General features: G+C 34.4%; 1 protein-coding gene across 3 annotated transcripts in view; it reads left to right on the forward strand.

Moving 5' to 3' along the window:
• The window catches only part of VPS13A (vacuolar protein sorting 13 homolog A), a 257,157-nt gene that overhangs the window by 183,915 nt on the left and 48,666 nt on the right, over positions 1-24,576 (forward strand). For all 3 annotated transcript variants that reach the window (XM_060102349.1, XM_060102347.1, XM_060102348.1), the window contains 8 exons: positions 3,175-3,457; positions 5,418-5,813; positions 6,080-6,184; positions 6,304-6,450; positions 11,133-11,261; positions 11,849-11,982; positions 16,545-16,674; positions 24,089-24,321. In XM_060102349.1, the coding sequence (XP_059958332.1) occupies positions 3,175-3,457; positions 5,418-5,813; positions 6,080-6,184; positions 6,304-6,450; positions 11,133-11,261; positions 11,849-11,982; positions 16,545-16,674; positions 24,089-24,321 (1,557 nt within the window). The remainder of the gene's footprint in view (positions 1-3,174; positions 3,458-5,417; positions 5,814-6,079; positions 6,185-6,303; positions 6,451-11,132; positions 11,262-11,848; positions 11,983-16,544; positions 16,675-24,088; positions 24,322-24,576) is intronic.

The following is a 24,576-nucleotide window of genomic DNA, read 5'->3' on the forward strand; positions in this document are numbered from 1 at the left end:
TACCAGAATCCTTGGGTGCTCAAGTCCCATAGTCAGTCCTCCATACCTCTGTTTCCACATCCATGGATTCAACCAACTGCCGGTCATCAAGTACTTCATTTGCTGAAAAATGTCTGCTTATGAACGGACCCGTGTAGTTCAAACCCATGTTGTTCAAGGGTCAGCTGTATAGTACATCTGTCTTAAATATTTAAAGTAATTAGATTAAATTTGATATAAAATCTTTAAAAATTTTGATATAAAATCTTTTATGTATTAAGAAAGGACTATTAAAATTGTAACAGTACGAATGATGGGCTAGTCTCTTAATCATAGGCTTAATATTACAAACAAGTATTATTATTATTTAGGATATTTAATCTGGAATTGAAGATAATCTCTTTTAGGGAGATTAAACTCTTGGAGAATAAAAACTTCCTCAGAATGAGCATCATAGTTTGTTAAGTACCATTTCAAAACACACTCTAGATATGGACCTTTAGACCTATACTACAGAAGGATGGAGGCAAAATTACAAGCAGTGCTAAAATATTCCTTACCTCTATTTATTCTGCCCCATACTAGGAGTTCAAGATTGGGTCCCTAATGCTTAGAAGACAGCCTAGCAGTTTTTGGCACATATTTTCAGAGAGTAGACCTGCTCACCTTAATGAGTGTTTTATTGCCTAGACCTTCTAACCCTAATGAGTTTTATTGCTTAGTTCAGACTTGCTGAGGGAAAGAGTTATATTGTCTAGAGAACAACCACAAAATAGTTGTTTATAGTATCTGACCTTGTTCTAGAGAGGATTTGGGGTGGGTTATAAGACTGGATTAAAAAGTAGCATGTAAGATATGTTCAAAAGTTTCTGTGAGGAAATCCATTTTGTCCTTGGATAATAAAAGTTAATGGCATTCTGCTTTATTTTTAATAAATATTACTATATATTTTGTGTTTCTGTCCATAGAAGAGAAAAGTTAGGCCATTAGAGTATCTTTACACTTTTTTGTTCAAGGCTAAATGTTTGTTACATGGAAGTTAATCTATCTTAATTAGAATTATTAATGACTGACTAGCTTGGATTTCACATTAGATATTCTTCTAATCTAATGCTTAGATATAGATACTCTTATATTTAAGATGTGAGGTCTTAAATTAACAAATGGGTATCATTCTGTAGAATTTAAGTATACTTATTCTTAAATTTAATTCATTTAACAAGTATTTACCAAGTGTTTTGTTGTGTGGAAGGCACTACTGTAGGATACCAAGAGGAATTGGCATAACTCTTCCCCTTGAGAGATTGATATATTATATAAGTACAGAAAGTAGAAAACAATTGTTGTTAAGAATCACAGAAAAAGTTTTAGTTGCAGAAAACTATGAAAAGGAAAGAAGGGATTAATGATTAACTCCTGAGAGACGAACATGAATTATAGTTAAAGTATAATAATGTGGAGATTAGTGGGGAAGGGCAATCTTAAATGGAAGGAATTGCATAACAAAGATAAGGAGGCATGAATGCACAGGATTTGTACAGGTCTATAAAAGACTAGGGGTTTGACTGGAATGTAGTGTGCATGTTGGAATATGAAATTTGAAAGGTTAAGTCCACATTGGGATAGTTGCTTGCTCATTGTCTTGCCCCCATTTATGTAAATTTTATCTTCATCTTTAATATCATCTATTTCTTTCTTCCTGTCTCAGAACACTTGGTGTTCTTCTGTTTTAAGGCCATTTACTGCATCAGCTCTTCTCACTCAAAACCTCTTGCCATTGATCATCTGTCTCTCATGTTTTCTCTTCATTTGTTTCTTAAACTTTCCTTTAACCTTGCATATGTCTCTAGTTCAGTTCTACCCTTCAGAAAGAAAGCTTTTGGGGAAAATTGTGACCTCTGGAAAACACTCTGCAGCCAGTCTAGAAAGAGTTAACCACACTCTTCATGCCCTTAATCTGCAGTATACACCTGTTTTTTTTGGGGGGGTGGGGGTACCTATCACAGTGCAGTAGTTATCTTTTAACATTACATTTCCCATGTGATTGGTATCTCCTTAAGAGTAAAGAATGACTTACTCATTTGTGCATTTTCAGTTTTACCTTCTCATTGGTAAATAATAGTCCAATAAATGTCTTGATGGAAAAAAAATGAAAATTACAGAGAGAATGTAGAAGTAAAATAGGCTAAATCTGATAACTGATTTGACAGGTAACTATATCTATGTGTGTAAGGGGGGAATAAGGAAGATTTAATATTATTTTATAGTCCAGAGTGCCAATAGCTGGAAGTTCCTGAAAAAAGGACGCACAGAGAAGTGGGTGTGGAGGGTTCAGAGTTCAATCTAGCAGTTTAAGGCACCATCCGACATCATTACAGAAATATGTAGTAGATATTTAAAATTTGGGGGACTAGAGCTTAAGAAAACAATCACAGCTAGAGATAGTATTGACACTTGTCACACAGTAAGGGATAGTGTCACAATCATAGGTAATTAGTTTTACAAGTATAAAAATACTTAAGTGTTTATACTTGGACACACCTTAAGTTTAAAAAAATTATTAAACCCAAAGTACATTTGCAATGTAAACAAAGAATGTGATTTTTAAATATAAGGATTAATCATATGTGACACCTAATAATTTTATTACTGTCTTCTTACAACCACTTCTGCAACTATGCCCAAGATTTCTGTAAAGCTAAGTATCTATTGAAAGCTTTCATTTGATTAACCTTGAATAGCTGGTGATTAATTTTTCAGTAGAAATATATTTTTGCTTCACAAACTCAATCATGGTATGTACTTGGGACCACATATCCAGGAAAGCTAACTTCTTTAAGTTAAGTGTTTAAGTCACAGCTGTATGTGTGTGTTTTGCATATATGACCTGTATGATTATGTATTTTCTGCGAAAAACCAGTTATTATCTTGTAAACATACTTTTAAGACAGCAAGTTTGTAAGAAAAATATTCTTCTCTTGGAAGCCAAATAACTTGATTGGTTTCCAGAAAGTTAAGATGGAAATTGGTATCTGTATGTCTATTTTACCTATCTCTAAGAAGAATGAAAATATAAAAATTTATTACAATAGTATGGAGGGAGATAATTTCATTGTTCTGAAGCTATAATCAAACAATTAAACATGTATTTTCTTTTAAAGCATTTTAAAATATATTGTTTATTCTTTTATGTAGATCACTCCTTTCCCTGAAGCCAGAAGATGAGGACTATCAAATGTGTGAAGGAATTGATTTTGAAGAAATTATAAAAAATGATGGCACTTTTCTCAAGAAGAAATGTAGATCTATAAACCCTTCCAAGAAGCCATTTATCATTAATATTGTCCCAGAAAAAGATAATTTGACATCTGTGTCAGTGTATTCAGAAGATGGTTGGGACTTACCATATATAATGCATTTGTGGCCACCTATTCTACTCCGAAATCTTCTTCCTTACAAAATTGCTTATTATATAGAGGTATTCTGGAATTTTTTAATGCCCTCCTGCCTTTGATTTTGTAGCTTTAGCTATTTAAAGTTATGAACCATAAAACAATGTTTTAAAATACTGGTGAATAGACAGTACAGATATTCTTCAAATGGAAAAGAAATGTTTCAATCATGTTATATGAAAGAAGATTAAAAAAATTTTTTTTCCCACTTATTTACCTTAGAAATCTGGTTACTAAGTTGAATATAATTCATCCACACAAATATGATATGCCATTTTAAAAATCATTTATGAAAGTAATAGATATTCCTGTAGAAAATTTTAGAAAATAGAGATTATTAAGATTGTCTATAATCACATTATCTGAAGGTAGCACTTCTGATGAAGTTATCATTTCAGTTCTAAAATATATATATTTTTCAATCTTTTCCATGCATGTATATTTCATGTATGTTTAAAAGATGGATACTAACTTTTCAAACATATATGAAAATTAGTATTAAAATGATAGTACTAGACTTAAAACTTGCTACATTGTATTATTCTTGTGCTAGTTTTCTAAAAGGATTTTATGCCCTATAAAGATGCTTTTTCTTTTAAATACTCTTTGTTTTAAGATATTACATCTGATTCCTTCCTGTTGCTATAACAGGAATCTCTCCATCTTAGGATTTTAAGTAAATATTCCATTTGCCATTGCTTGTCAAATACAAGAAAGTAGTTCTTCATTGTAGTATATTATTTGTTTATTACAGTCTATCAACTATTAATTATTGAGATTTACTCTGTTTACACTTTTCTGTTAAATTTTTTTCGGAGTGGGGGAGTGAACACATCTATGGTTTAAGAATATCTGTTTTCCATATGGTTGATAGATAACATAGTGGTTAAGAATTTACACTTTGCTGTCAGATAGATTTGAGATTGAATCCTACCTCTGTCGCTTACTAGCACTATGTCTTTAGCTAAGCTACATTATCTTTCTAAATCATTTGTCCTAGCCTATAAAAGGGGGATAGTAATAAAACTTTCATGATTGGGATATGGGGAAATCAAATTAAATAATGTTTGTAAAGGACTTAGCACAGTGCCTGACAGGCACATAGTTCCCATTTATTTACCTCTCTAGCACCACCAGCACTACTCTTCTATTTTGTGGAACATGTCAAGTATTGATAGCTTACATTGTTTTTGCTTTAAGTAATTTAAAATCTTAAGGTGAAGAGATTCCCATGTTATAACAGGAGGGAACCAGATGAGAGTTGCTGGAAAAACAGGTGAAATACCCAGATGGACTGTCTATCAGTGTTGCATTTTAATAGAACTTTTAACTTGATGCTTTTAGGGACCACATTCTGTTTGCTAGTTTCCAAAGGATATGATCACTTTTTAGAAAGACAGTTTAGCTGTGGTGTGGAGAAGGGCTTAGAGGAGGTAAGAGCAGTTAGGAAACTCTTAAAGGGAGAGGTTACAGTGGCATGAACTAAGGTAATGCAAATGTGAGTGGAGAAAAATGAACAGTTCTGAAAGCTACGTAAGATTCAGTATAAACAGTGATTGGAAATGGGTTATGAGAGTTTGTTAAAAACCAAAAATGAGATTAGTAGGGATTGCTTATTTTGGATTATGTACATTTTTCATTATTTTGTAGTTTTCACAACTAAAATCACTAGTGGATAAGATTTTTGTTTACTAATTATAGTGTTTTATAATCTTCATCAGTGCCAGCAGAATTTCACACTATATTATTTTATTTTCACAATAGTCCTTTGAAGTAGATCATTTAGACCATTTTATAAATACAGTAACTCAAATCTCAATTTATAGAAATTTACACAGTTGACAGAGTTAGAACATGAACATAAGTCTTCTTTTTCTGACACAGGTATTTCAGAATCATTTGTATAGCATTTGGAATCATTAAATAGAATATTTTGGCATATTATTCTGAAACATTAAAAATTTACTGTATTTTTTTTTATTATAGGGCACTGAACATAGAGTTTTTACTCTACATGAAGGCCATTCAGCCCAGATTTGTACTGTACAGTTGGATGAAGCCAGGCTGCATTTAAAATTACTTAACTATCTTAATCATGATTGGAAAAGTGAATACCATATAAAACCTAATCAACAAGATATTAGTTTCATCAGTTTTACTTGTGTTACAGAAATAGAAAAGACTGATTTAGATATTGCTATCCATGTGACTTATAATACCGGCCAGACAGTTATGGCATTTCATAGTCCTTACTGGATGGTCAATAAAACTGGTCGAATGTTACAGTATAAAGCAGATGGAATTCATCGAAAGCATCCACCTAATTGTAAAAAACCAGTTCTCTTTTCTTTTCAGCCAAAGCACTTTTTTAATAACAATAAGGTATGTGAAGTTTTTTTGACTTTCATTCTTCTTTATCTACTTATCACTCCTTTTTGTTTGTTTAGAAGAATAAAGTATTATGAAATAAGTAGAAATAACATTTGTGAAATATTTGAGGTTAAAAAGATTAAAATTTAGTCTTGGGAAGGGTTTAGTGCATTAACAGTATAATATTAGTTTAGGCTAAAAAGCAAAAGATATATCAACTTAAGCAGGAATCTTTAAAGGTACCTAAATACTAATATATTTGAAATATTTTTTTCTAGGTTCAGCTTATGGTAACCGATAGTGAATTGTCAGATCAGTTTTCAATTGATACTGTTGGTAGTCATGGAGCTGTTAAATGTAAGGGCCTGAAAATGGAATATCAAGTGAGTTCATTTTATGCTCATCAGGAAATTTTTTTTAAGCTCTACTGAGTACTTAATTTTTATCAGGATGTTATGATAATGGAATAGTTTTTGAAATGTTGCTATTTTTTTTCCTGTAGGTTGGTGTCACTATAGATCTTAGCAGTTTTAACATTACCAGAATTGTCACATTTACACCCTTTTTTTTGCTTAAAAACAAAAGTAAATATCGTATATCAGTGGCTGAAGAAGGAAGTGATAAATGGCTCTCTCTTGATTTGGAGCAGGTGGGTAGATGAATTTCAAAAAGGTACCTCTTTAGATTTTCATTTTTCCTTGAAGTTTGATACATGAAATCACTATGTAATGTTCTAACTCTCCACCCCCACCTCCCAATTTTGTTTCAGTTCCATGAACATTTGAGTATTTATTTGTACCAGAATAAACCAAGTAAATAATTTAATTATTAAAATCCAAACATTGTTATCTAGGAATGTGTTGCTTGATAAGAGAGGTAAACATTTAATAATTACCAACCAAATGTCGTTAAATATGGCAGTAGAAGACTGGGTAAAGTATAAATGCAGCAAAGAGAAAGAAATTATTTATTCTCTTTAGGAAGCTGTTAGAAATGCCTTTATAGGGTAGGTTAAGCTAATTATTTTAGGAAGACAGTAGTGTCTTAGGAATGAAATTTTGATTCTACTCTATCTGTAGTTATTAGGTCTCCGGGTAAGAGCTTTTTGAAAGACTGCCTGAGGTTAATAGAATACTTCTGAAGAAATTTTATTTTAAGTAAAGTTGGATAAAGCCAGTGTAGAATACTTCTGAAGAAATTTTATTTTAAGTATGTTAGGATTATTAGAGAAATGTTTGCTATTTTTATTCATTATGCCTTTTTGCTTTGAAATCATCTTTCTGGAATCATTATTCTTGATGTACATCCTTTGGCATTTCCTTTAGAGCTGATTTGGAGGTAAATACCATCAGTTTGTGTTTATCCATAAAAGTTTTAATCATCACCTTTCTTTTATGATACTTTTTCTTGATAATCCTATTTTTTTTCAACATGTTGTAGCATTTATTATATTCTGGCTTCCATTTTTGTTGAAAATTCTGCTGTGATTCTGTCATTTCTCTGGAGGTTATCTTTCCTTTTTCTCCAGCTGCCTTCACGGTCTTCTCTCTGTCTTTGATGTTCTGCAATTATACTGTTGTTTGTCTTCATGTGGGTTCCTTTGATATATCCTGCTTGAGATACTTTATTTCTAGACCTGTAGATTAATATATTTCATACCTTCTGTAAAATTTGCAGCTATTGTCTCTTTAAATACTACCTCTCCTCTTCATCCATTTCCTCTTTTTGGGTCTTTAATCAGATTTGTTCTAGACCTTCATATTCTTTCTTCCATATATCTTATTATCTTTTTTATATTCTCTATCTGTATAACTCTTTGCTTCATTCTGGATAAATTCTACATATATATTTTTCCTAGATTTTCACTTTTGCTATATATATTAAACAGTGTATATATATATATATATATATATATATATATATATATATATATATATGCTGTTTGAGCCTTCAACTGAGTTTTTGTTTGTTTGTTTGTTTGTTTTGCGGTACGTGGGCCTCTCACTGTTGTGGCCTCTCCAGTTGCGGAGCACAGGCTCCAGACGCACAGGCTAAGTGGCCATGGCTCACGGGCCCAGCCGCTCCACGGCATGAGGGATCTTCCCGGACTGGGGCACGAACCTGTGTCCCCTGCATCGGCAGGTGGACTCTCAGCCACTGTACCACCAGGGAAGCCCCAACTGAGTTTTTTATTTGAATAATTATATTTCTCATTTCTAGAAGTTGTACCTTTTTTCATGATTGCCTGTTCGTTCATTCTTTCAACAGTATTTGTTGTGTGTACTCCTTGTGTGCCTTGTGATACATATTTTAACAAAACCACAAGTACCTGTCCTTGTGTAGTTTACATTTCAGTGGGAGTGTGGGGAAATCATTAAATGGATAATACCATAGTCAACTAGTAAAATACATAGTATGTTTAAAGGTGACAGGTCTAATAGGGAAAAAGGAAATAAGACAGGCTAAGAGGTGTTAAGAGTTCTAATGAGCAAGAAGTGGGCTATAATTTTACATAAGGTGGTCAAGGATAGGACTTACTGAGGTCGCATTTGAAGAAACTTGGAGAAAATGTGAGAGGTACACTTGTCAAGAGTTCAGCTGAGTTGGAGCTGAGCTGCCAGGTACAGGAATAGCTGATAAAGACAACAAGCCAAAATGAAAGTAGCACTCAGGACTTTAATTACTTACTGCAGTAGTATAAGTAAGAGGCTAAACTGAAGGAAGTACCACCTCCCCTTGTACCATTTTTCCTATGGAACAGCATTAGTTAGGGGTGAGGTGGATCAGTGAGGGTAGTGTCATTGTCAGGGGAGCCCTGAACAAATAGCTCTTACTGTTTTATGGATCTGGGGGTGGCAGAAAACAAAGGGGAAGGGCTAGGAATGGAAGAGTACTGAGCACCAAGTCAGAGTAGAGAAAAAGCATCTTCAAGTTCCACCTCTCTCCTTGATAAAGAGGTCTTGCAGAGGTTCCTGAGGAAGGCCTCTGCCAAAGGCCCTGATAAAGAGGCCTCTGAACAAAGATGCCTGTAGTAGGAATGCAGATATTTGTAAGGGCATGGCTAGAAGTGGGGGCTGAGTTCTTGAGAATGCAGTGCACTGGCTGTGCACCTAGTCTGGTATGGGGAGGGCTGCTTTGCCCTGTGAGACCTGCCAGATAAAGGTAAAGCCTTTGTAATTACCAGTGGTCTGACATGAAAAATTACACATAGGTTTTTAGCCAGGAGCTGGACCCCTCAGCAGTGTGGATATCTGGGGAAAGAGCATTAAAGACAAAGGATCAGCCAGGGTAGGTGCCCTAAAATGGGAGAATATTTGGCATGGTTGAGGGATAGCCAAAGAGGCCAATATTATTGGAGAGGGAAAAGTATTTAGAAGAGAATAAGACATAACAGTGATAAAGAGTAATCATGCAGAACTTTGTGACACAGAACTTTGTGAATTACAAGGGTTTTAACTTTTGCTCTGAGTGAAATGGAGAGAGCTATTGGAGGGCTCTGAACAGTGATTAAACACAGTATGCTCTCCATAAAAATTTGGTGAATGAGTATAGATTTTTTTTTGGCAAATGTTTCATATGTGCTCATTAGTCTATGGATTCTTGGTTTGTTGGATGTAGAGCTCTCTATATATCTAGATGCCAAGAGTATGACTGCAACTTTGTTTTACTCTATATATTTTCTAGGTATATCTTTTTCCATACTTTTATTTACAGTAGTTCTATGTGTCTTGCTTTATATGTCAATTGTAGATAAGATTATTGGGTCTTCTCTCTTTAAAAACCTAATCTGTAGCTTCTGTCTTCCAACAGTTAGTTTATATTTACAGTAATTGCAATTACAAATGCATAACAACTTATTTTTTATTTTACTTTTTGTTGTCAACTTCAGCTTTTCTCTTTTCTCTTTTTTTGTTTTTGTTTTTAACATTTATTTATTTATTTTGGCTGCGCTGGGTCTTAGTTGCGGCATGTGGGATCTTTGTTGCAGCATGTGGGCTTATAGTTGTGGCATGCAGACTTCTTAGTTGAGGCATGCATGTGGGATCTAGTTCCCCGACTAGGGATCGAACCCGGGCCCCCTGCATTGGGAGCCCAGAGTCTTACCCACTGGACCACGAGGGAAGTCCCTCAGCTTTTCTTATGATAAATTTCTTTTGCTAATTTAAAAGCTTTACATTTTAATTTTGGCTTACAGTAGTCAACCTTAACTTAAAATGCATATTTATGATTATTAGCTGTGTTGATTTGTAAGGAAGGCTTACAAATAAGCAAGGCTTGGCGGTTTTCAGAGAGCACATCATTTTTAGTCTTCTCAGTTCCTCCTGGGAAATATGCTTGGATTAGTATTGCTACTGTTTTGACTCCAGATAAGTTTCCACTGGGTTGCAAGAAGCCCCAAGTGGGAATTTTCTCAGCCTGTTATAGCCTTAACCATGTCTCATATCTAGTTCCATTAATTACTTTTTATGGTTGAATAAAACTGACTTTATCAGGCTAAGGCACTTGACTCTAATATCTAGCTTCTTCTACATTGCCCTCAGGTAATATGGTGATGATCATGATGAGCACATGAGCAGTCTCATTGAATTATGTGAAGTTACCAGCCTGGTCAGAGTCAGATCACACTAAGACCTGATTTACATAATAGTTTACAGACAAGGCTGGCTCTCCATTCCTGTTCTTTTAGCTCTTTTCTTTGTTTCCAGCTCCTGTTGTCTGGTCTTCTTTCTGGGTGCATTGACTGTCTCCTATTCCATTAGTTTGGTTTCCAGATCACTGATGTCCAGGTTGTTTCTTAAGATTTTGAGCCTGTTTTCTACTCTGAACTTTAGACTTTAGATACGTCTCTTGGTTTTTGCTTTTGTTTTTTCTTTTTTAATCCTTATTTGACTTCCAGAACTCTGGATTTAATATATGTCCTGACTTGACATTTGTGTGTACTTTGACTACTGCTTAATTACTAAGTGATGCCCACAACCCAATTATAACTTTTAGTAAATGAACATTCCCCTGTTTTAAACTGATCACTTGGCTCAGTTTACTTACTTTTTTTCAATCCGTCTCTAGATCTGGACCACACTAACGCCTCTTCACAGCACTCTATCAATAGCTCTTCAACTTACTACCCATTACTGCTTGTGTTCAAAGTGCCCCCAAGTGGCACCCCATCTCAAAGTCAGCAGTTTATAGCTAAGCAGTCCAGTAACCAGAGCAGTGTTGAAAGAGGTTTAAGACTATTTTAAGTCTACTCTGATGGGTTTATTAAAATGATAAAGGTATTTATGGCGAAATCAGTTTTAATTAAATAAATATATGTAATATATGTTTTAGTGTATCCCCTTTTGGCCTGAGGATGCTTCTAATAAACTTCTTATTCAAGTTGAAAGAAGTGAAGGCTCTCCCAAAAAGATACATTTTAACAAGCAAGAAAGTTGTATTTTATTGCGTCTGGATAATGAGGTAAGTGATTCTTTTGTGTGTGTGGTTAGAGAAGCTAATATATACTTACTAATTTTTTTTTATTAAATGATTTTTTGTTTGTTTGTTTCACCAGAAATGAACAAACATTTCTCTTTGCAAAGGGAAAAAGTTCTAAAAGGAAGCAATAGACATAAAACAATTTAACTGTTATATGGAAAGTTAGAGCAGGGGTCCCCAACCTGGGGGCCGTGGACTGGTACTGGTCCTCGGCCTGTTAGGAACCAGGCCGCACAGCAGGAGGTGAGTGGCAGGCGAGCGAGCAAAGCTTCATGTGCCGCTCCCCATCGCTCACATTACTGTCTGAACATTCCCCCCTCCCCCCGGCTGTTGGGGACTGCTGAGTTAAAGTGCCTAGAATACTACAATATACCACATCTTGAATTTGACCCATCTGTATATGATAATTGAGAGTCATGGTTTTCCAGAAATGCAGTATAAAATCCTGAATTACTTTCCAAGTCATCAAAAAATATATTAAGTTATGAATAGTTTTTATTATTAAATGTTATTGGTTAATATTCTTTGGAAGATGATCACAGAGAATATTTTCTTTTCCTTTTTTCTAGCTTGGAGGTATTATAGCAGAAGTTAATTTGGCTGAGCATTCTACAGTTATTACATTTTCAGATTATCGTGATGGAGCAACTCCATTCCTGTTAATAAATCACACCAAAAATGACATTGTTCAGTACAAGCAGAGGTAAGAAGATTATTACAAATACAGTATCCCCTGATTTTAGCAGAGTCTAGCTGATGAGACATTGACTTTATGATAATTTCCTAAGAGTATAAACACCGATAATGGCATTATGGCCACGTAAAACAATGTCCTCATTAAAAAAAAAAAAAAAGGTATACTGAAGTATATAGGGTTAAAACTGACTTGAGATCTATAATTTACTTTTTTAAAAATTCCCACATAATTGACATATAACATATGAGTTTCAGGTGTCCAACATAATGATTCAATATTTGTATATATTGTAAAATCATCACCACTATAAGTCTAGTTAATATCCATCACCAAACACAGTTAAGATTTTTTTTTCTTGTGATGAAAACATTTAAGATTTACTCTCTTAGCAACTTTCACACATACAATAGAGTATTATTAACTATAGTCACCATGCTGTACCTCGCATCCCCATGATTTATACATTTTATAACTGGAAGTTTGTGCCTTTTGACCACCTTCACTCATTTCATCCACCCCAACCCTGCCTCTAGCAACTGCCAATCTGTTCTCTGTGTGTTTGGTTTTTTTGGTTGTTTTCTTTTTTCTTTTGTTTTTTTTAGATTCCACATGTAAGTGAGATGATACAGTATCTGTCTTTCTCTCACTTGTTTCACTTAGCATAATGCCATTAAGGTCCATCCATGTTGTCTCAAATGGCAAGATTTCTTTATGGCTGAATAATATTTCATTTTATATATACCACATTTTGTATGTTCATTCATTCATCAATGGACAGTTAGGTTGTTTCCATGCCTTGGTGATTATAAATAATGCTGCAGTGAACATACATATAATTTTTGAATTAGTGTTTTCATTTCCTTTGAACAGATAATCCAGCTGCTGGATCACATGTTCTGTTTTTAGTTTTTTGAGAAACCTCCATACTGTTTTCCATAGTGACTGCACCAATTTACATTCCCACCAACAATACACAAGGGTTCCCTTTTTCTCAACATCCTTGCCAACACTTATTTCTTGTCTTTTTGATAATAAGCATTCTAACAGGTGTGAGGTGATGTCTTATTGTGGTTTTGATTTCCCTGATGATTAGTGATATAATTTACTTTTAAATGCTTCAAAAACAAAAACCAGGAGAACTGAAGCAAGTATGACAAAAGCTTGATCATTGTGGAATCTGGTGAGGAAATTGTCAGGGTTTATCATAAGAATTTTGTCTTTTTGAAATTTTTTGTAATGAACATAATGTAAATATTGATTCTTCAGATTTTTTTCAAACAGTAGATACCTTTTTCTTGTTGAGGCATGTGGGAAAGGAGCGCTACATTTTTAAGCTTTTCTAAAGACCATATTTATGTCTTGATATTTCAAGACTACTCATTATATCATTTGTTTCAATATACTGTGATACCTTACCCTCTTAGTTCCACTACAATTTATGTAACCTTCTGTTCCTCTACTTATGGGTCCCAGGTTGTCTTGAATTTATTTTGTCTACTTTTCTTAGTTTGTTTTCATGTCACTTATCAGTGGGCCCATATTTATCAGTGCATTTATGCTTTTTTTCCACTGCTAACTGTACACTTGGAATCATTGACTAAAATAGTCATTGATTGAGTGAGAACCTGAAGCTTGAGCTAGCAAATATCTAGAACTCCTCCTTGCCTATCAATTCTCTCATTTGAGGAAGATGTTGAGAGAGAGTAGAGCCTGTTTTCTATGATTATCCATATTATAAAAATAATAAGTTGGTTGATTAAAACTGACAAAGGCAAACAGAAATGGTTTTTTCTTATTTGTCCTTCAATTCATGTACCTCAACTAGCCTTTCCCAAAGAAACTGTCACAGAATTAAGACCTCCAGAAAATGATTTGAGTGACTATTTTCTTGATTCTCTCAAGGATAGTACATAACTGGTAACATTCTAAGATACACAGGAGCTAAGTTAATTCTTTACATACTGTGGATGATGTAGGGCATCGTAGCTTAATTCTCTGACATCTGGTTGAGCCTGGCTGAGGCTGAACTAGAGACTTCTCAGTCTTTTCTTTGGCCTTGACTTTGCACTGTTCTTTATAGTACAGTTCAGATATAAAGTGTTTAGAAATTTTATCTACTGCATTGTTACAGTTGTAAAAGTTATCTACTGCATTGTTACAGTTGTAAAAGTAAGGGATAAGGGAGAAACTAGAATGTGATCCTGTGTAGAAATTCTGAAACTTAAAAATTACAGTCTTAATGGAAATTTATAAAATTAATACATAGATTAAAGCATTTGTCACATTGTGTTGTTATCTTCTTGTGAGGTTAAGACTTGTACACATATATAGTTAACATTCTGAGGACTCTGGTTACTTTTTATTTTCTTTGAATTTCCTGAGGTAAATCTGAGATGAATTTTTTCAAGGAATATTCTGCAGTGAATTAAATAGATTAAAATTTATATGAATTAAAGCACTTCTAAATATTTTTAAACCAAATTTATCTGATCAACACGGTTACATTTGATATTTTTTCATAGAAAAATAAGGAATATAGGGCTTTTTGTTTCCTCTGCCTTCCCTACCCTTGACTTTTTTGTTGTTGCTAATATGGTTTTTAATTGTTTCCTACATATAAAAATAACAACTGTCCATTATTTTTTAAAATTCTGTAGGAAAACTGAAAAGAAAAATATAATCCCTGGAATCCCAACACTGTCAGCATTTTGATTCAGTTATTTTTTTTTACTATTGCTCTCTATCTGTTTATATTTCTGAATCTCTTGTTTTTAACAGCTATTGTGAGCATGTAAATTTGCTTCAAAAACACAATTTTCAATGAATGCATGATATTCCATCATTTAGATGCACTATAATCAAATGTTCTTCTATTGTTGAGAATTTATTTCCAATTTTATAATGTTAGAACCTGTTTGTCTTTTAATAAAAATGTTGAACCCATTTGTAATCCTTATAACAACTAATTTATGATTCCTTGACATACTTTTTGGTAATATGGATTATTTTCTTCTAAGGATGATTTGGAAAATATACATTTTGTTTCTCTTGTAGATAATTACTTTTTGTGTTCTTGGATATTTTGATGCATGGTTTATTTTATTTTATTTTACTGCATCAGGTCTTAGTTGCGGCGCGCAGGCTCTTCGTCGCAGTGCGTGGGCTTTTCTCTAGTAGTGTCACACCGGCTCCAGAGTACGCAGGCTCAATAGTTGCGGCACACAGGCTCTCTAGTTGTGGCGCACGGGCTCTAGAGCGCGTGGGCTCAGTAGTTGCGGCGTGCGGGCTTAGATGCCCCGCGGCATGTGGGATCCTAGTTGCCCGACCAGGGATTGAACCCGTGTCCCCTGCAGTGGAAGGCAGATTCTTAACCACTGGACCACCAGGGAAGTCCTGATTTTGATGCATTTTAAATTTTGAGAGTGAAACAGTTATCTGCTAATTCATCCATGAAAAATTTGGAGTAGTTTACATTTTCTTCCATTTCTCTTTCCAAATTCCCAGTTTCTTATCGATATAACTTGGAATTTTTGACCCAGATTAATATAAAATGGTTAGTTTTTCAAAAATATGTTCTTGTAGGTATTTGCATTGATTCATAGCATATTAACAACAAGTTAATTTATTTGACTGGTTTAGTTGTTTAATATTTCTACATCCTAGTTCTTAAAATTTTATTTTGAGTCATCTCTGACTTGGTTGGAAAAAGTAAGTGTTTGTGGATAATATGTTATGCTGTTGCTTATTTGAAAATGTCTTTCTCTTGCAAATTAACAATTTGACAGAAAATTTTAAGTCATAACTTCTTGCCTCAAAATTGTGTAGCCATTGCTCCATTGTTTTCTGGCATTCAGTATTATAGAAAAGTGTAAGAACAGTCTTACTTTTATTTCTTCATGGGTAACTGTGATTGTCCTAGATGTTTATAGGCAGGTTTTCTTCTATTTTCTTAAAATTTGAACATTTTACAAAGCTCTATCTAGGATGATATTCTGTTTCCATTAATTTAGTCTGATACCCAATGAAGTCTAATCTGCAGAGTCAGCTTCTTCAGCTCAGAAAAGTTATATTTTATTATTTCTTTGGTTTGTAACTTCTCCATTTTCTTTTGGGGAATCGTTTTATGAGTTGACTGAGTTTCTTAGATTTGTATCCCTTGTCTTATGGTTTTAGAAATAATTGAGCTGTATTATCTTTGCCACAGTAAAACAATACTTAGGAAAGGGTTACTAATTAAATTCTCTTAGATTTGGTATAGATAAGATAAAGTAAGTGGAATAATTTTCTTTTATAATTAATTTGTATTAAAACAAAAGTTGACAAAGTAGTTTCAGAAACCTGGAGATATTTATTTCCTAACTAGGACATATATTTCCCTTGAAATATTTTCATTATTTTCTCAGAAAACCACTTTTTTATTGTATAAGGAAAATTTTCAGTCTACTCTTAATCAGAACTATCACAAATCTCAATTAATGGACTCAGAATTAATGAAGTATTATTTTGGATTCTTTAAATAATCGTATACTTGCACTTACTTTAATGCATATTTTTACTATTTATGTCAGTTCCCTCTGTGAAATAGAAGATTCCCTCCCTCCTGGAAAAGCCGTTTTTTATACGTGGGCTGATCCGGTGGGCTCTAGAAAGCTGAAGTGGACATGTGGAAAAAGCCACGGTGAAGTAACACAAAAGGATGTATGTACTGGATTGATTATTTTGGTGTTCTCAGAAGTCTTTTATTTATTTATTTTTTAATTTACTCTCTTTCAGCCTTACTAGTTTTGAGGCCTCATTTGTGTTTCCACTTCTTAAAAACTGCAAAAGATTTTAAAAACAGTATTCAAACTTTAACTTAACCAGAAATGTTTAAAACTGGAAACAGTCTTATTTTGTCTGCCTTTTTATTTGCTTCTATTATGTTATAAAGGGTAAACTTAGGTACTTTCAGCATTCAATTTATAAATACATTCTTTGCATTGAAAGTCATCTCAAGTCAATTTAGCTTCTGTGAAGGACATTTAGGGATCTATTAATGAAAGAATTTATCTCTGGATGGCAAACTGTTGTTTTATAATAATAAAGTTAGGTATAAACATTCTCCAGTAACATATTAAATGACTTTCAGAAATTGTTTTATTAAAGTTTTATTGGTCTTTCAAATTTTATCTTAATTTGTTCCCTATTCCAGTGTCTTTTTTCTTGCCACTAGTTATTATTTCTCTTATCAAATGAGTAAATGAATGAGTATTGAATTTTTATTAATTTTTATGACTTTTTGTAATCTTTTGAGATGATTATATGTTATCTGGGCTCTGTCTTATTTGGTTGGTTTTTTAACATTAGACCAGCCTTGTATTTTTGGAATTGACTTGCTAATGCTTTGTTTAAGACTTTTGCTTGTATTCATGAGAGAAGTTGACCTGTAACTTTCCTGCCTTGTAATGTCCTAACCAGATTTTGATGTTAAGGTCATTCTAATACATGCTGGGAAATATCTACGATCTTCCTATTTTCTGGTAGAGCTTATGTAAGATTGGTATGATTTCTAGAATGTTTGGAATATTTCCTAGAGTTCACCAGTGAAGCCAAGCCATCTTAACCTGCAGTAGTCTTTGTAGGAAGGTTTTAAATTATGAATGCTATTTTATTATTATATATAGGGCAATTCAGCTTTCTGTTTCTACTTGTGTCATTTTGGTAAGAGGTTTTCTAAGAATGCTTTTATTTCATCTCTGTTTTCTAATATATTGATATAAATGTTTTCATAATATCCACCTTTTTATCTTTTAATATTTATGGGAATGATTCTCTTTTTCGTTCCTAGCATAGACTATTTGTACCTTCATTCCTTTTTTCCGGATAAGTTTTACTGAGATTTTATTAGTTTAGTTAGTCTCAGTTTAGTTTTGTCTGTCAGAAAACCATCAATTTGCTCTTTTGATGATCTCTTTTATACATTTGTTATCATTTTCACCTATTTCTGCTCTAACCTATATTCTTTCACCTTCTGTTTTAATTTGATAATTTTCTTCTAAACTCTTGAAATAGATATTGTATTAGTCTGCTCAGGGTGCCATAACAAAATACCTTAGACTGGATGGCTTAAACAATGGAAATTTATTTCTAATGGTTCTGGAGGCTGGAAGCTTGAGATCAGAGTGCCAGCATGGTCAGGTTCTGGTGAATCTGGTGAGGTCTCTTCCTGGCTTGCAGATGACTGCCTTCTTGCTGTGTCCTCACCTGGCAAAGAGAGAGTGAGCGAGCGCTCTGGTGTCTCTTATAAGGAAACTAATACTGTTGGATCAGAACCCTATTTACACCTTCCCCTTCCCCCAGGATGTCATTTAACCTCAATAGCCTCAATAAAGGCCCTATGTCCTAACACAGTCACATTGGAAGTTGAGATGTTAGCATGTGAATTGGGGGAGGGGGCAAATGAGTTCATAGCAGATACCTAGATCATTGTTTATTAGACTTTCTTCACTTCTTATTTGAAGTCACTTAAAGTCACAAACTTCCTACCAAAAACAGTATTAATTTTATCTCACAAATTTGCCTGTGCTGTATATTACTTTTTTTTTTTAGCTAAAAATATTTTCTAAATTTCACTGTGATTTATTTTTATATTTTGGCTTCATGGTTACTTAGGTTATCACTTTTCAGAAGTATTTTGTAGTTTTGTTTGTTTATTTCTAACTTAATGCCACTGTGACTATAGGACATACTCTGATTGAATTTATTGGAATTTATTGAAATTGCCTTTGTAGGCCAGCATGTGGTCAATTTTTGTAAATATTTTATGTGCATTTGAAAAAAATATGCATTCTGTAGTTGTTGGTTACAGTATTCTATGTGTTACCAGGTCCAAGCTCGCTCTGCTCGCCACACGACAGGCCAGTAAACTGGGAGGTGTTTGTTTGTTTGTTTGTTTATTTAACTTATGGCTGTGTTGGGTCTTTGTTTCTGTGCAAGGGCTTTCTCTAGTTGCGGCGAGCAAGGGCCCCTCTTCATCCCGGTGCACGGGCCTCTCACTGTCGCGGCCTTCTCTTGTTGCAGAGCACAGGCTCCAGACGCGCAGGCTCAGTAGCTGTGGCGCACGGGCTTAGTTGCTCCGCGGCATGTGGGATCTTCCCAGACCAGGGCTCAAACCGGTGTCCCCTGCATTGGCAGGCAGATTCTCAACCACTGTGCCACCAGGGAAGCCCTGGGAGGTATTTAGGCAAGGAATAACGACTTTATTCAGAAAGCCGGCAGACCGAGAAGTTGGAGGACTAGTGGCCCAAAAAACCATCTTGTTGGGATCTGGATGCCAGTTTCTTTTATAGAACAGAGGGAGAGGAGGTGAGGAACTAAAGTAAAAAGGCCATTTATCTTGCAAAACATCTCACATGGCCTGCATTGGGGAGGGAATGTGTTAGTTTCTTCTTTTCTGAAGCCATTCACAGGTGGGCAGGGTCAGATTGTCTCCCTGTGAGCTGAACAGAGGCACTTTAGTTTAAGGTTCAGGCAGAGAGGCAGGGTTCCCTGAAGCAGGTCATTATGTATGATTATAATAACAAAAGCAACAAAAAGCAAAGGTTAAAGTCAAAGAAAGAGATCCAACATGGAGTCAAAATTGGCTGTTCCCTGTTACATATATATGTTGATTTATTCAAATTTTGTTGTATTGTTTAAATCTACCTCATTAAATTTTTTGTTTGCTTGTTCTGTTACTTGGAGAGTGGTGTTTAAACTCATGGACTTACGCACTCCTTTTTTGGTTTTGTTAATTTGGGCACTTATATTTTGAAACTATGTGATTAGGTAGATACAAATTTAGAATCGTTATGTCTTTTGTTACATTGATTCTTTTATCAGTATGTAATATTACAGTGCCCACCACACTATCTTTTTAGGCTTAAACATTCAGACTTACAAAACTATCGTAGGCCACAGTTTACAACTGCCTGCTTGGGTGGATACAGGCCAGGAAACACAGCATACCAGCAGGGAGCATCAGACAAGTTTAGGAGGTATTCTCTTTGGTCACTTCAAACAACAGCTTTGATGTGAGGGAAAACAAGGCTCACTGGGTGTGTTATGAGCCCCCTTGACCTAGAAGCCCTACCCCACAGTAGCAGATATCTCTTATAACAACCCATGAACATAGCTTGTAGGTTTTCTGCAAGGGACACAAAAAGATCATCATATTAACAGAAGCCTAAAGCTTTAGCTTCCTACTATATTACTACATTCATTCTTGACTTATTAAAACCTGCTGTAAATTAGTACTTGTACCACTTTCCCAGTAATGTAAGGACTTTAGAACTCTTTAACTCTGTTTACTCCTTCCGTCTTATGTAATATTGTTGTGTGTTTTATTTCTAAATAGGTTAACTCCCGTAAGAAGTATTACTACTGCTTTCTACAATTAGTATTCCATTTAAATGAACACACATATTTCTCCTTTTGCCACTTTTCATTTCTGCCTGCATCTCCGTACTTCTGTTTGGGTTCATTTTTCTTCTCTTTACTATTTTTTTAGTGTGAGTTGTTGACTGAAAAATTATTCACAACCTAAAAGTTGAGAGTTATGTTTTATTGGGCGGGAACTTTTAGGACTTTAAGCCCAGGAGGCAGTATCTCGAGTAACCCTGAGAGAACAGCTCCGAGGAGGCAATGGGGGAAGCCAGGTTATATAGAAGTTTTACAACAAAGGGCAGGTAGTCAGGAACATCAAAAGATTATTGTTAATTAAAGAAAACCAGATATCCCAAGTTAAGGAATTTAGCACTTTTCTGTGTATAGGAAGATGCAAGAGTCTGGGCTCAGTGAAATCATTCCTTTGATATGCACCTCAGCTATCTCAGGCCAGTATCCTGTGTTTTCACATCCTGAGTTTCCTCAGGGCTCACCGTGGGGAGTGGCTGCAGTCTGATGGCTGCTAGATGGCAGGTATTCTTCATGAGTTTCCTCAGGGCTCACCAGCTCACCATAGGCTGTGGCTGCAATCGCTGATGACTATAACATCCTTTGTTTACTGATATGGCAGCCAGTATTCCATTTATCAGAGTCTACAGCTGATTAGTTTTCTATCAGTTTCATTCTGGACATGTCTTTATTTTGCCCTGTTTTTTCTGCTGGATATCAAATTTCAGGGTTGGCACCTCTTTTTTTCTCTTTATCTTTGGAATTCACCATTACATAAATGTTAGACTTTTCACCATGTCTCTTATGACTTTTATGTGTTGTTCTATATTGTTTCATCTTTTTCTCTCCTTCCTTCAGTATGGATATTTTCTTCTGACCTATTTTTCACTGTATTTCTCTCGCTGTATCTAATCTGCTCTTAAAATCATCCATGGAGTTCTTAATTTTAATTATTGAAATGATGAGTTCTAAGACTTCTATTGTAGAGTTTTTGTTCCAAAATTCTCTATCTTGTTACATAATTTCTTGAATGTTTTGATCATAACTACTTTAAAGCCTATCTGACAATTTCAGTATCTAGATTTCATATGGATATTTTTAAATTTTCTTTTTTTCCTTGGTTTTCACTCAAATCCATACTTTATGCATGTTTATTTTTGCCTGTGTGCTGGACATAGTATATGAAGAATTTTAAAGGTAATTCGAGGCTCCGTATGATGTTCCCTTTCTCTTAAGAACTTGTGATTTTACCTTTGTAAGGTAGCTAGTATGGGGGAGAGTACCTTAATGGGGAGTGAAATTATTTGAACCTGGTCTTCAGTCCGTGTGAGGACTTGTGTATTTCCAGTTTATCCTGGCACCTAAAGTATCGCCCTTTGGGGACTCAACTAAAAGCCTAAGCTGTTGGCCATTCTTTTTGGTATGCCCTGCACCCCAGTTTTGGTCCTTCCAAACGTGAGACTCCCAATTTTAATGTTTTTCTTAAGCTCTCAGTGTTTGCTTCTACTTTTAGAACTGGCACTTGTGAACTCTGAATACAAAGTACACTTTTATTGGCTTTCTTTCTCTCTCAGATCTTGGCCCCATTAATTCTCACTACCTTGGTAACTTTTCTGTCTTTTCAAACACATATTTTTCCTTTTTAGATTTTGTCCAGCTTTTGCTGTTAGGAAGAGTGTTGGTCCAAGACCACCTAGTCATCAATTGCCAGAGCAGAAACCCGTGGTATCTTTTTAAAATTAAGCTTGTTAGCATAGGGGAATGTAATGACATTTTGTGTGTTGATTTTTTTTATCCAGAAAATTCACTGAATTCTCTTATTAATATTGATTATTTGTTTTTTATTTTTCCATATGGACAATCATGACACTTAGAAATAATGAGAGTTTTGTTTTCTCCTTTTCAATCCTTTCATCTTTAATTTCTTTTTGCCTTACTGGACTGGCTAGCATCTCTATATACTGTTTAATAAAACTGATATTAACACGTCTTTGCCTTATTTCTGGTCTCAAGTTATATAACTTCAATATTTACCTTTAAGTGGGATCTTTGCCAAAGTATGGTGTGTGTGTTTGTTTGGGGGGTTTGATAAGAGGTTAAAGAACTTCTCATCTAGTCTTTGTTTGCCAAAAATTTTTATTATGCCTGGATATTGAATTTTTTTAAATGTTTTCTCCCATATAAGTACTATTTTATTTACATAACATTCCTTCCTTACCTCAGACACTCATCTTGGATCACTTTCCTTTTGCCAGTGTTTAATTCCTCCTATAGAATTTCCTTGAGTGAGTCTCTGTTGATGATGATATTTAGTAGTTTTCATTTGTCTTTAGGCATCTTTATTTCCTATACTTTTCTTCACTGAAGGATATTTTTTTTTTTTTTTTTTTTTTTTTTTTTTTTTTTTGCGGTACGCGGGCCTCTCACTGTTGTGGCCTCCCCCGTTGCGGAGCACAGACTCCGGACGCGCAGGCTCCGGACGCGCAGGCTCAGCGGCCATGGCTCACGGGCCCAGCCGCTCCGCGGCACATGGGATCCTCCCAGACCGGGGCACGAACCCGCATCCCCTGCATCGGCAGGCGGACTCCCAACCACTTGCGCCACCAGGGAGGCCCAACTGAAGGATATTTTTGCTGAGTAAGGAATTCTGGGTTCTGAAGTGTTTTCTCTTAGCATATTGATGGTATTTTTCTATTGTCTTTTCAGTGTTGCTCTTGTGGAGTCCAGTGTTCTTTGAATGTATTTGAGAGGGCTGCCCATAATTGGCCTAACTTTATGTTTTAAATTCATGATTATTAGATTTATTCAGGAAAAAAGACTTCATTTTAATATAAAAAATAAAAATAATCAAATATTTGACCTGTTGATTAGTACTTTTGCATATTTATAGCATAATATTTATATCAAAATGATAGATCAAGTTTATAAAGGTAAATCTGTAATCCAGTGTAACATATTAGAAAAACTTCAGAATTATTTGGAAATTAGTTTATTTATATCTTAATGTCATTTTAGTACTATGTATTTTATTTTAGAAAGTGTTATAAGTAACATGACTGTGGTAACAACTCATTTTTAATTTTAGTGGATTATAACATGAATGTGTACTATATATTATAATTTCCTGTTAATCAGAGTGTTCACTTAACTAGAAATTCATTGCTGACAGTTAATTATTAGAAGTTAATTATTGAAACTGAAGACCTTGATATCAGCACAATGCTTATATATAAAGGCTTCCTGCAGAATTAACCCTGTAGTAAATTTGTGCTTTGTAGAGCATGCAACTGAGGTGTCAGATATTCTTTATCTTATTTAGTTCAGCTCTACAAGGAAATATGAATTTCTGACTGAACAACTTCTAATGCATAACACATTGATTAGTCTTATAATAAATCAGAGAAAATAAAATTTTGTGTTATTGATTAGCCTAGAAAGGAAGACTATTTAATTAGATTTTACTATGGTATTAAAAGGACAGTTGACCTGTCTTCCTGACTTCATAATGATTATGGCAGAAGCTGTCATCAACTGATTTTAATTATGTAAATTTCCAAATGTTTTACAATTATTAATTTATTTTGTTCAACCCTGGGAACGAGGTGCCATTACTATTCTCATTTTTCAAATGTGGAATCTAGATTTCATGTTGGATGTGACCAAACTCTAATTTTTTATTTTTTTGATGATTTTGTTTCAGGATATGATGACACCTATAGATCTGGGGGAAAAGACCATTTATTTAGTTTCATTCTTTGAAGGCTTACAACGCATTATTTTATTCACTGAAGATCCAAGGGTATTTAAAGTGACATATGAAAGTGAGAAAGCAGAGTTAGCAGAGCAAGAAATTGTGTTGGCATTACAAGATGTTGGAATTTCTCTTGTCAACAATTACACAAAGCAAGAAATAGCCTATATTGGCATTACAAGGTTAGATGCATTAAAATTTGGATACATTTAAGTGATCAGTTCTTAATCATTAAGAGTGGTGATTGTAAAATCTAAAATGAGTTAGTTTAAATTTTCTGTTTTGACTATTCATTGATACTAATCTAAGGTAATGCTAATTTAAAAGTGCTTTGATGCTTTTTTTTTTTGCCTTTTGAGATAAAGATATACCAAAAATCAAATTTATCTCATCATGTTGATTTTCCCAGCTCTCTAAAAATTAGATTTATTCAACTT

Source organism: Mesoplodon densirostris, chromosome 6 (assembly GCF_025265405.1).
Source record: "Mesoplodon densirostris isolate mMesDen1 chromosome 6, mMesDen1 primary haplotype, whole genome shotgun sequence".
Classification (NCBI taxonomy): domain Eukaryota; kingdom Metazoa; phylum Chordata; class Mammalia; order Artiodactyla; family Ziphiidae; genus Mesoplodon; species Mesoplodon densirostris.